General features: G+C 43.2%; 5 protein-coding genes across 6 annotated transcripts; 4 read left to right on the forward strand and 1 right to left on the reverse strand.

Annotated features, from left to right (window-relative positions):
* The first annotated feature begins 35 nt into the window (after window positions 1–35).
* On the forward strand, window positions 36–1,239 carry Prosalpha2 (proteasome alpha2 subunit). Its single transcript, XM_001358001.4, has 5 exons — window positions 36–188; window positions 290–366; window positions 425–680; window positions 740–895; window positions 956–1,239. The coding sequence occupies exons 1-5, from the start codon at window positions 148–150 to the stop codon at window positions 1,128–1,130; spliced, it is 705 nt and encodes a 234-aa protein (XP_001358038.1). The 5' UTR covers window positions 36–147; the 3' UTR covers window positions 1,131–1,239.
* On the reverse strand, window positions 1,208–2,442 carry Aos1 (activator of SUMO 1). The gene is made up of 3 exons (XM_001358002.4): window positions 2,305–2,442; window positions 1,813–2,241; window positions 1,208–1,750 (listed from the first exon to the last, which is right to left on the reverse strand). Exons 1-3 carry the CDS (start codon window positions 2,415–2,417, stop codon window positions 1,270–1,272), a joined length of 1,023 nt encoding a protein of 340 aa, XP_001358039.3. The 5' UTR covers window positions 2,418–2,442; the 3' UTR covers window positions 1,208–1,269.
* A 28-nt stretch (window positions 2,443–2,470) lies between these two features.
* On the forward strand, window positions 2,471–4,105 carry Srlp (Spliceosome-ribosome linker protein). Its single transcript, XM_001358003.4, has 4 exons — window positions 2,471–2,600; window positions 2,655–2,757; window positions 2,818–3,606; window positions 3,660–4,105. The coding sequence occupies exons 2-4, from the start codon at window positions 2,658–2,660 to the stop codon at window positions 3,908–3,910; spliced, it is 1,140 nt and encodes a 379-aa protein (XP_001358040.1). The 5' UTR covers window positions 2,471–2,600; window positions 2,655–2,657; the 3' UTR covers window positions 3,911–4,105.
* A 618-nt stretch (window positions 4,106–4,723) lies between these two features.
* Desat2 (Desaturase 2) lies at window positions 4,724–7,211 on the forward strand. 2 transcript variants are annotated; one of them, XM_015183193.2, is made up of 5 exons: window positions 4,724–4,872; window positions 5,717–6,027; window positions 6,092–6,428; window positions 6,490–6,675; window positions 6,736–7,211. In XM_015183193.2, exons 2-5 carry the CDS (start codon window positions 5,727–5,729, stop codon window positions 7,052–7,054), a joined length of 1,143 nt encoding a protein of 380 aa, XP_015038679.2. In that variant the 5' UTR covers window positions 4,724–4,872; window positions 5,717–5,726; the 3' UTR covers window positions 7,055–7,211. The 2 variants fall into 2 exon arrangements, with proteins under 2 accessions (XP_015038679.2, XP_001358042.3); XM_001358005.4 differs by lacking the exon at window positions 4,724–4,872 and adding an exon at window positions 5,260–5,364.
* Window positions 7,212–9,517: 2,306 nt separating this feature from the next.
* Window positions 9,518–11,071, forward strand: LOC6896925 (uncharacterized). Its single transcript, XM_002137074.3, has 2 exons — window positions 9,518–10,842; window positions 10,894–11,071. The coding sequence occupies exon 1, from the start codon at window positions 9,645–9,647 to the stop codon at window positions 10,770–10,772; it is 1,128 nt and encodes a 375-aa protein (XP_002137110.2). The 5' UTR covers window positions 9,518–9,644; the 3' UTR covers window positions 10,773–10,842; window positions 10,894–11,071.
* The last annotated feature ends 238 nt before the right edge of the window (window positions 11,072–11,309 follow it).

Genomic DNA, 11,309 nt, shown 5'->3' on the forward strand with positions numbered 1-11,309 from the left:
TTTGTGAAGTAGTTTCGGAGGGTCAGACCGTATATTTTATCGACAAGTTCGCGGTCACACTATTGTTTCAATTGCTGTGTCATTTTTGTTTCTCTGAAGTCGGCTTCTTTATTTTATATATAAATTACTGCATTTGTGCCGATAAATATGGCTAGTGAACGCTATAGCTTTTCGCTGACCACTTTCAGGTAACTAGGTTAACAAAACCATTGATAATTCTGTATTTGCCGTACCTAGACCTAACCTACAACAATGACTGGCATAAACAAAACTTTTCGCAATATTTCAGTCCTTCGGGAAAGCTGGTCCAGTTGGAGTATGCACTGGCGGCGGTATCCGGCGGCGCTCCCTCCGTGGGTATAATGGGTAAGACCTGGAGCACTTTATTAATTTGCATAGTGAACAGTCTGATTGGTTGTTTTAGCTTCCAATGGCGTAGTCATTGCCACAGAGAACAAACACAAGTCGCCGCTGTATGAGGAGCACAGTGTGCACCGCGTTGAGATGATCAACAAGCATATAGGTATGGTGTATTCCGGAATGGGTCCCGATTATCGCCTTCTTGTGAAGCAAGCTCGAAAGATCGCTCAGACCTATTTCCTGACTTACAAGGAGCCGATTCCCGTCTCACAGCTGGTGCAGCGCGTGGCCACACTCATGCAGGAGTATACCCAATCCGGGTAAGGAGAGAAGCAAACTAAATAATTAGTTCGAGTATTTACTTAGCTCCTCATTTTAGCGGCGTGCGTCCTTTTGGTGTGTCTTTACTGATTTGCGGCTGGGACAATGACCGCCCATATCTTTACCAGTCAGACCCCTCGGGCGCTTACTTTGCCTGGAAAGCAACTGCCATGGGCAAGAATGCAGTCAATGGCAAAACCTTCTTAGAGAAGCGGTAAGTGTGCATTAAATAAAATGGAAGGTTTCTCCATCATACGTTGGATTTCCCGTGCAGTTACAGCGAAGATCTCGAGCTGGAAGACGCCGTTCACACTGCGATTCTGACACTGAAGGAAGGCTTTGAGGGTAAAATGACTGCGGACAACATTGAGATTGGAATCTGCGATCAGAAGGGATTCCAGCGTCTGGACCCGGCCTCGATCAAGGACTACTTGGCCAACATCCCCTAAATGTTAGGTGCCCCATAAAACGATAAAGAGAACCCAAGCTAAGCTTTTTGTACGAGTACGGGACATTAAAAAACAAATAAAATTAGAACTGTGGTGTTATTTGAAATGATTTGAAAAATACAAAATTAATATTATGGATTCAATTAACTCCGATAGCTTGAACATATCCTGCACATGTGTCTGGATCGAATATGAATAGGTTGCGATGGGGGGCCTCCATTCCGGTCACCACTTTAATGATCTCCTGTGCAACAACACCACCCACCACAGCAACTGCTGGGGAAATCTGGGCGAAGAGAACACCCAAAGATTCGTTACTTAGTGTAGAATTTGGAGCCAGTTCATCTCGAATGGCTTGCAGTAAGACTATATCCGCCTCCCTGGTCTTGTAGCTGGGGTCGCGTTTGTATGTGGTGCGGAACTTTTGGAGAACGCTTAGCAGGACCACGCCAGGACCATTCTTTTTCAATTGGCGCTGGTAGCCGGCGGCATTTATATCGAAATCAATCCAAGCCGAGTATGCGGGGTAATTCATTTCACGCTGAAAGGGAACAGCCACTTTTTCGAACTTTGGTTTCTGATTGGGCTTGGCTTCCATCTCTTTGAATTTGACAACGTCCCTGCAAGAATGCAAGGTGGAGATTTAAGCGTTACAATACTTTGTGATCCAAAGCACACATACTCGACGTAGCTATGCTGCTGGAGACTCGCAAAGTAAAATCCAAACATTCCCCACACATCGCTGGCGAAGAACTTGACACCCAAATCCTGGCAAATGGCATCGATTCGCAGCAATTCATCATTGCTTTGACTGTTGATTACCACCACATCAAATGCGCTAAAGAATTCGGCCGTCTTCTCCTTCAGCGGTTGAGTATCGGCAGAGATATCCACCATAGGATTGAGAGCTCGTGCCCGCTCCAGAGATGCCTCAGCTCGGTTCTTACCCAGAGATTGGCGTGCAGCAAGGAACTGAGAGCAGTAGTCCTCCTCAGTAACCAGCTGGACATCGTGCAGCTTTACAGAGCTGACTCCAGACAAAATAATGTTCTTTGTCACCTCCGCACCTAAGCCATTCAGGCCTGAGATGAGTATCTTTGCTGTGCGTAGGCTGGAAACATCAAACATAATTAGTCACCGCCGCTTTGAGAAGCCGGCATTTGCAACCACTCACCGCTTTTGCGACTCCAGGCCCCAAAGTCGAATTTGTCTGTCATAAAGCTCGGTCTCACCCTCAGTCAGCTCTACGCCACTCTCGTTCTTGTCCTCTGTCTTGTCCTGTCCCATTATTATTAAATTAATATTTCACAGAAAAAATTGCAGAAAAAATGTGCAAGGAAATGGACGCTGCGGCAAATCAGCAAAATGTACTAACGCCATTTAAAAACGAGCAAGCGCCTTCGCCAGCGGTGACAACCCTGACACAAATCTCCTGCTACATTGTTTTTACAAGCCTTATTTAATTTTCGGGTAAGCACAAATGCCAGTTTAATTTGCAATATATACACTGCAGCATTTCGACAGAACATGCTGCGCAAATTCGGTAAACTCCTGGGACAGCAGGTGGGTCAGCAAGCACGCTTCCCAATATGCCGCACGCTGGCCACAACAAACGCGCTGCGTAAAGGTAAGGCACGCCATGACATAATGGGCAACTGTAATTTAAAGAATATCTCTGATTTTGCAGATGCTGCAGCGGAGACGGAGGCTGTTTCGGCCCCCCCAAAGACTATACTTGTGGAAAAAGACAAAAACATTACGATGATTGGAATAAATCGACCGCAGCAGCGCAATGCCATCGATTCTATTACCGCCTCACAGCTCTGCGATGCGTTTGCCAATTTCGAGGCGGACGACACTTCGCCGGTGGCCGTGCTATACGGTGTGGGCGGATCGTTTTGCTCTGGCTTTGATATATTGGAAATGAGTACGGATGAGAAGGAGGAGATCAGCGTTGATATACTTATGCGTCCCGAGGGCTCAGTTGGTCCCACGCGTCGCCAGATCAAAAAGCCGGTCGTCTGCGGCATCAATGGCTACTGCATTGCCAATGGATTGGAATTGGCGCTTATGTGCGACTTGCGCGTAATGGAGGAGTCGGCGGTTCTGGGTTTCTTCAACCGTCGGTTTGGAGTCCCCATGCTGGATGGTGGCACTATTCGCTTACCAGCCATGATTGGACTGTCTCGTGCGCTCGATTTGATACTGACAGGTCGTCCGGTGGGCTCCCAGGAGGCCCACGATATTGGGCTGGTAAATCGCATAGTTCCCACTGGCACAGCACTGGGAAATGCCTTGGAACTGGCCACTTGCCTTGCAAAGTTCCCGCAACGCGCCTTGAATCATGACCGCAACTCTGTGTATTCGGGCGCATTTGAGACGTCCACGTTCCATCAGGCAGTGCAGAACGAAGTAATGTACACTTCGCGCGAGATTATTGAGGACATGCAGAACGGAATCAAGTGGTTTAATCAGAGTAGGTTGCTTACCAGACAACTTTTGCATTATTTCATTAAATTTTTGTTCCAGCTTTCGAGGCGGACACCACACACTCTTGGCTGAAGCGCGATCGGTCTATGGCCGACTGGGATGATGAGGAGGTGGCAGCTGCGGCTGCGCAGAAAGAGAAACAAAAGCAAGATGAAGAGGCCGCCCGCGTTGAGGCCGATAAACAAAAGTTGGCCGAAAAAGCTCAAAAAAAGTCAAAGAAAACTGAAGAAAAGCCAGCCGACAGCAGTGACCAGAACATTGATTCTAAAGAAAAGCCAAAGGAAAAATAGTTGAACCTTAATTTGAAACAAAATGAACTGTTTTCCATTATATGCTATAGCCTTGTACATAACACTCTCATCAACAGTTTCAAACTGATCCATTTGACTTTGTTAACTTATTCAAATACAAAATTATCTCCAAGCTCTGGACACTAGAGAAAGCTTCAGTTATTGAATGCAGGTGGTCGCGAGTTATTTATTTAATTAATGTTTTTTATTCTCGTTATCAGATAAAGCTAAAAGCTCAAAAATATGATGCATATTTTTTATTAACACCTGATGATTCACTTGATATGTCTAGACACTGGACGTATTCCATTCCATACGGTACGGTACCGTTTATCACCGGGTTCGTACTCTCTGAACTTTGCGCCGTGTTTTGTTGCGAGGAGGCAAGTTTACAATCTCGATACGCGCTCATCCATATTGAGTAATAAAAACAACTATGACTAAAATTGTTTAATGATTAGAGTTCCAAAAACAAATGAATATAATTCTTTAAAAGTAAGTGGTACTAGGAGAAGTAGCCGCAGAAGCTGATTGATTCTTGGTGGAAGAACAGCTTAGGAAATATTTAACTTTTTCTGCAGATGTACCATAAATGTATTCATACATACACCTAAAATTCAATTTCCTGATTCTAACTGTTACTGATAAAACCTTCTGCTATTCGTGTTCTTCAATTATTCATGGAAGCCCAGCATCAAAAGTGTAGCGAATGTAACTTTGAGCTTAATAGATTGAGTGAAGTGAACTAAAACATTTACGAGTATACTCTGTATGTGTAGTAATACAATATAGGGAACGAGTGAAATCTGTGAAATAAATCTTTTGAAATCTGGAATACTCCTGGAAGCAGTTCTAAGGCAGCTATTGCTGAAAGCGGTTGAAGGAACGCTCAGATCGAAAAACCTTCACAAGTTAACACTCAGGGCATCACATTAAATTTAATTAAATAAAAGTAAAGCAAAGTAAGTGAATTCGGACACAGTAAAAACGTTGTGCATACAAAAAGTCGTGTGTTTTGTGAGCAATCTTTGATGGTGATAGTGAAAAATATATTTAAAATATCAGGTGATATTGCAAAATGGTGACGCAGAGAAGTTTTTCATCTTGGCAATTCTTTAAAATATCTTTAATTTCTTTTAAATGATATGATTTTGATATTTAGAACTTCTCATTTGGATTTAGTTTCTTTTTAAACTTGAATTTAAACGTACTTTGAATTAAAATGGCGCGCGAAAATGTTTTTTTTCTAAGAATTTGCGGCGAATTCCGAAAAATAAAGTACAACATCGATATCAAGCCCGATCAGTCCGATAACACTGATGTCTATATAACATATAGTATATATACTGCGGGGGTATATATTCAAGAAATCGGTGCAAAGCCGAGCAGTTCATTTCAATTCCCAAGTCAGCCAGGCTGGTTTTTTAAATTTTTGGCCTTCCTTCTTTATAATTGTAAGTGTCATAGTAGTTCAAGTTCATAGTATAATGTGCGTGGCAAAGTTACAATGTTACAGTTTATAATATCATAAACATCGTAATAACTGAAATAACTACTATAGAAAGATACCCGAAATCAGGGAATAGTCTAACCCAATAGGGCTGTTCAGTCTTTGTGTTCGAGATATTTTATAATCAAAGTTTGATTCAGTAAAGCCTTTATACTTTATATAATGTGCATGTAACATGTACATGTACATGCGACCTGAATGCATTTCAAAAATGCAATCCACACTTAATATATTCAATTGCGAATCGATAAGGAAATTCAAGCTTATAAAAGGTGATGTACTCTATTCAATAACAGCAAAGGCGACATGCCACCAAATGCCGTAGGACTACCGGACACGTTATCAAAGGTGCCCGTCGATTCCGATCTGACAAAGGAGACAAATATGGAGGACGAGTCATCCAAGCAGACCGGCGTGCTCTTTGAAGGCGATGTGGAGACAGCCGATGGAGCCCTAGCCACGGATACCTTCCTCTTTAAAAAGGCCGAGGACCGCCAGTTGCAGTGGGTCTGGCGTAACATACTTCTGTTTGCTTACGTTCATTTTGCGGCTCTATATGGTGGATATTTGATGCTGGCCAAGGCCAAATATGCCACCGTGCTATTCTGTAAGCGTGTTCAAACCAAACTTTATGCCACTTGAGATTTATCCATGACTATTCTGCCATGCAGCTGCCGCCCTGTACGTTGTTGGGATGCTGGGCATAACAGGAGGTGCACATCGTCTCTGGGCCCATCGATCCTACAAGGCCAAGTGGCCGATGCGTTTAATATTGATCATCTTCAATACGATTGCCTTCCAAGACGCCGCCTATCACTGGGCGCGCGATCATCGTGTGCATCACAAGTACTCGGAGACGGATGCCGATCCGCACAATGCCACCCGTGGCTTCTTCTTTTCGCACGTGGGCTGGTTGCTCTGCAAGAAGCATCCCGATGTGGTGGCCAAGGGCAAAGGCCTGGACCTGTCCGATTTGCGTGCCGATCCCATTCTGATGTTCCAGAAGAAGTGAGTGTCCAAAGCTAAAATCGAAAATCTGAAAAATAATATGATCTTTCCCTGTTGCTAGGCACTACTATGTTTTAATGCCGTTGGCCTGCTTCATTTTGCCCACCGTCATTCCCTTCTACTTTTGGAATGAGTCGCTGCTGTGCTCCTGGTTCGTGGCCACCATGTTCCGTTGGTGCTTCCAGCTGAATATGACCTGGCTGGTGAACAGTGCGGCCCACAAATTCGGTGGTCGTCCGTACGACCAGTAAGTTTACAAACACAATCGGTGATTTGTTAAGTATTACATTCCTATATGTCTCTTTAGGACCATCAATCCATCGCAGAATGCCACTGTTTCGGCAGTCACCTTTGGCGAGGGCTGGCACAACTACCATCATGTGTTTCCATGGGACTACAAAACTGCTGAATGGGGAAATTATAACCTGAACATGACGACTGCCTTTATTGATCTATTTGCCAAGATCGGCTGGGCCTATGATCTGAAATCCGTAGCACCCGACACCATTGAAAGGCGTGTGAAGCGCACCGGCGACGGCACCCACGAGCTGTGGGGATGGGGCGACAAGGATCTCACCGCAGAAGATGCCAGAGATGTGCTCTTTGTTGATAAAAAGTCAGAGTGAATCTCCTCCAGCGTTGCGTACTCACCGGGAGCAGCGATAACTACTATTTCTTAATCATTAACAGTTAAAATTTAATTGGCCATTTATAGATGGTGTGTGATAATGAGTTATGAGCGATTATACTAAATATAATTGATGTTGTTTATCAAAGAGCTGATTTATATGGGTTTTTTTAAGCTTCTGATTACAGCCTGGTCGTGACGTGGCGTTCAGCCGGCGCAGCTGTGGTCTGACGGCGACCACTTTTGATAAGCCTATCGCTTCGTCTGTAGGAAAGTTTGAAAGAAAATAAAAAAAAAGCGTCTGGTAATACCTGGGGTCTAGCCTGTAATCGTCAAAATATCAAAAAGCTTGCTTGACCACTTCAGCCAAAGACACGCGGCTCTCATCATCCTCCAGTAGTTCGATTAGTCCGATCAAGTGCTTGGGCACTCAGGCTAATGGGTTTTCAGCCCAATTGCCGGATCTGCAACTTCCACAGGTGCTTAGGACGGAATTTTGTAGAATCTTCCTGAGTATACTATACTTATACGGTTGTTCATATTGTTCGATCAGGGTTCTCTGCGAACTACCAGTACAGATGCACTGCAGGGCCTCCGATGGCCTTTGTGGGTAGCTGACCAACAACAATCCCCCATACCCATGATGAACTGAGAATCCTCCGTTCCAGGGGGACCAATTGAAGCACATATCAGTGCATCCTCTGTGAAGTTTGCCATTCTGATACATATATTCGACCCCAGAGCACACAGCCGAAGTTTCTATACTCTGCTTTGATGATTTTCCATCTCAATTTGGTCCATGGCATCAATAAAGATTAAATTTCACTTTCTTCCACCAAATAAACGTGAGATTCTGTGTTAAATTAGTTAAAACACACTTTTCGAAATATCGACAATTCAGGCATCGATACCATGTACATTAACCTTCAATTTTAAACTTTTTTGAGTGGATTGATTTTTATTTTAATATGAGATAATGAAAAATAATAATATTAAGGTTCTAGTTCTAGTTCTTTGTAATTAGCTTTAATCTAAAAGGGGATTAAGGTTTTTCCTTCGATTTTAATGATTAGGAGGTTACCTTATCTTGGGCACGCTCTAATAACAATATCATATATGCTATGACGCATCATAAATTGAATACATTTACCCTCTAAGGGACAATTGGCATCACGCGTTCCCCTACCAACTGATTAGGTCTGTAATTTTTCCAATTGACGTCCAGTGGAATACAACGTGATCAACAGCACGGCTCTGATGATCTGAAGGAGATTGTAAAAGATTCAAACGTACTTGATCTTGAAAGGTACATTCCGTACTTTGTGCTATAGTTTATATAGTTAATATATAAATTTACATACTATGTTCATGCATAAACCATCGAGTATACACATGTGATTAGATTGAAACTACTGACATGCCCTTTCCATTTGAGCCCTAACTTGAGATATGCTAAATAGGTTGTTCTTAGGTTTGAATATTCGTAGGTAACTGTTATTACTAAATTAATAAGACATCAAATCTGCTTATTTATTATGCAGTTTCTATAAATAAACAAACAACTCATTATCACCACCCGTAGAAATTCGATTCAAAGAAAAGTGAAATCAAAGATAAGTTTAACTGAATGGGGGGTTACCTGGGTCTCCACGCGATGACATCCACTTATCAACAAACAAGTGTTCGACGGCTCAAGGATAATACCTGGCCAAAGTCCCCAAAAATTTTGGTGAACTCTGGCCTTGTTATTGTCAGGTACTTGATGTCTAATAAATGGAAAAGAATTTATAAATATTTATAAATAATCTATGATGTTGTTTAATGATGAAATATGGTGCAGTATATGCCGTATACCCCTGCGGATCTGCAAATTCGATGTGGATACCATCGAGACTGAAACTTAACTGGATGTCTGGCATTTTGGTTCTACCATTGGATTGGGTACGAGTGATATTTCAAGGTTTAACGTACATGCGATCTTTATTATTGTTATCATCGTCTGGTCGCGTGCCAAACGATTCAATTTCCAAGGCTTATCAGTGTTGTTTCTTATTTAAGGACTGATAACCTTCACAAAGTCGCAAGCATCCATGTATGAGCGTTTAGACAGACAATCATGGCATGCCATGATTCCATGATTGGAAAGGTGCCAATATATTTGAAGTCAGATCTATCCTATATACTTATATATGCATCAGTAGAGAATGCAATGCTCTGATATTTATTCATCCTTTGCTCTAGGCAACATTCTAGTCATACAAGTACGATGCGCAAGCAATACGCACCAGTCAAAACCAGAAGTCCACTCCTAAGATTTTCCCTCATGATCAAGCTTTAGTTAAGGCATCTAATGAGGCGGCCAATACCCATTTTCAATAGTTTTAACTTAGACGCATGAATCTCAGAAGGAAGAATTCTAAATCTCTACATAGGCTTTTCCTTTCATGCCAATGGTCATTAAAGTATCATTAAAACATCTTTTAGACAGTAATTTCATTTAGTTTTTGGCTCTTGTGAGGTCAAGTGCGTTTTTTTTTCGAGAACAGTAACAAAATTCGTTGTTTGAACAGAAAATTTCTTTTGCAAAAATGGAAAAATACGAGAAAACCAAGAAGGTGCAGGATGTCGCAGGCAACCCGAATCCCCGTCAGATGTTCGACGAAATTGTGGAGGACATTGCCAAGAGCCTGAGCCAGATATTGCTGATCTGTGGCATCAAAACTACGAAGAGCTGCCAGGCCAAGTCCATTATCAGGCTTGCCTTTAAGCACCACGAAAAGTTGAGGACAAAATGCAGCCCGAAGGAGGCGGCAGAGCCGCGTCTCGATCGGGATGATATGCTGCAGGCTTTGAGCATCAGGTGCGGAATGCAAAGCGTGGAGGCCATGCTGTCGTATTCGATCATCAAGTGTGCATTTAAGGCCTTCTTTAACGGCAAGCCACCAGTGTCGCTCAGTAGTCCGATTGTGGATGCTAAGGCCTTACACGAGCAGCAGCGGGCATGGATGAATGCCTCCAACGAGACGTCCAAGCTCTTCGAAAACTACCAGTCGGCCTTCTTTTGGGCGCACAAGTCCTACAAGGAGCAGATTGATATTATCTACAGGGCGCTGTACAATCGTATGAGTGTCCTCTGTAACCCGAACGAGGGCCCACTGTGCTCCAAGCCTGTGGTACCCAACAAGCTCACCCTCAAGGATGGCTGTCATCTGCGCAGGGCCAGTATTCTGTGTGGCCTTCAGGTGCCCCCCCAATTGAATACGGGCACTCTCGTAAACGTGCAGCTTCCACGCCCCTTACGCAATGCAGAGGTGAAAGTGCCGCGCTGCGATCATTGCAACGGTCGGTTCCTCATCTGCGAGTGCAACATCGATCAGCTGACGGCCGAGCAGTGCCAGGACTCGTACAATGTGAAGTGGTATCGCCTGGAGGACGAGCAACCGCAGCCCAAGCCCCAGTGGCCTTTATGTGAAGAAGACATGGTACCATCCGTGGACTGCAAACACGACTGGAGCCGTGAGTCCATGAATGTGTGCCCGAATGTCTTCGATGGCGGTTCTTCCAACTACCAAAGCTGCACAGATCTTTCCGACAAAATGGTCGATAAACTGGAGGATTATCTCATCAAACTGTGGGCCGAAGATGCGGCCGAAAAGAAGAACTCCCAGACGTACATATGTGGCCAGGACCATTCGAGAAACAGGACCAGCTTGTAAGCCATTGCGGATCGAGCTCCACTTTGTTTCTTCCTTTTTGTCTAATATTTCGTAAATACAATGGATTCGAGTAAGGCTCTCCCGTTTCGTAGAAACGAAAATTTTCATGTGTTTATTTCAGCCTTTTCCTGAAATTAATGTAAACCTATATTAAACGACCGTGCAAGAAGAAGTTATATGTTGGGTCCTAATAAGGCTAAGACCTAGGCCAGACCTACAAATATCAACGGAAACGTTTCTCTATGTACTATACGCAAAAGTTATTCGGTCTAATATAATCAAAAATTCTTCGCCCTAAAGGATAGTTTAACCTTGAAACATTGTTCGCAGTAAACTATAAGAGTATGCAGAAATAGTCCATCTGGTAAGACAGCTGTGTATTCACACAAATTTGTAATTCAATAAAAATGGCATTTAAATTATTAAGAATGGTTACCAAGGCCGTGCAGAACTCTCTAAAGGTGGGTGGTTCGGTGACACCACATTTATAATTAAAGATAAGTAAATTTAAATTGAAATAACAGTTATTTAACCTGG

Source organism: Drosophila pseudoobscura, chromosome 2, assembly GCF_009870125.1.
Source record: "Drosophila pseudoobscura strain MV-25-SWS-2005 chromosome 2, UCI_Dpse_MV25, whole genome shotgun sequence".
In the NCBI taxonomy this organism is placed as follows: Eukaryota; Metazoa; Arthropoda; class Insecta; order Diptera; family Drosophilidae; genus Drosophila; species Drosophila pseudoobscura.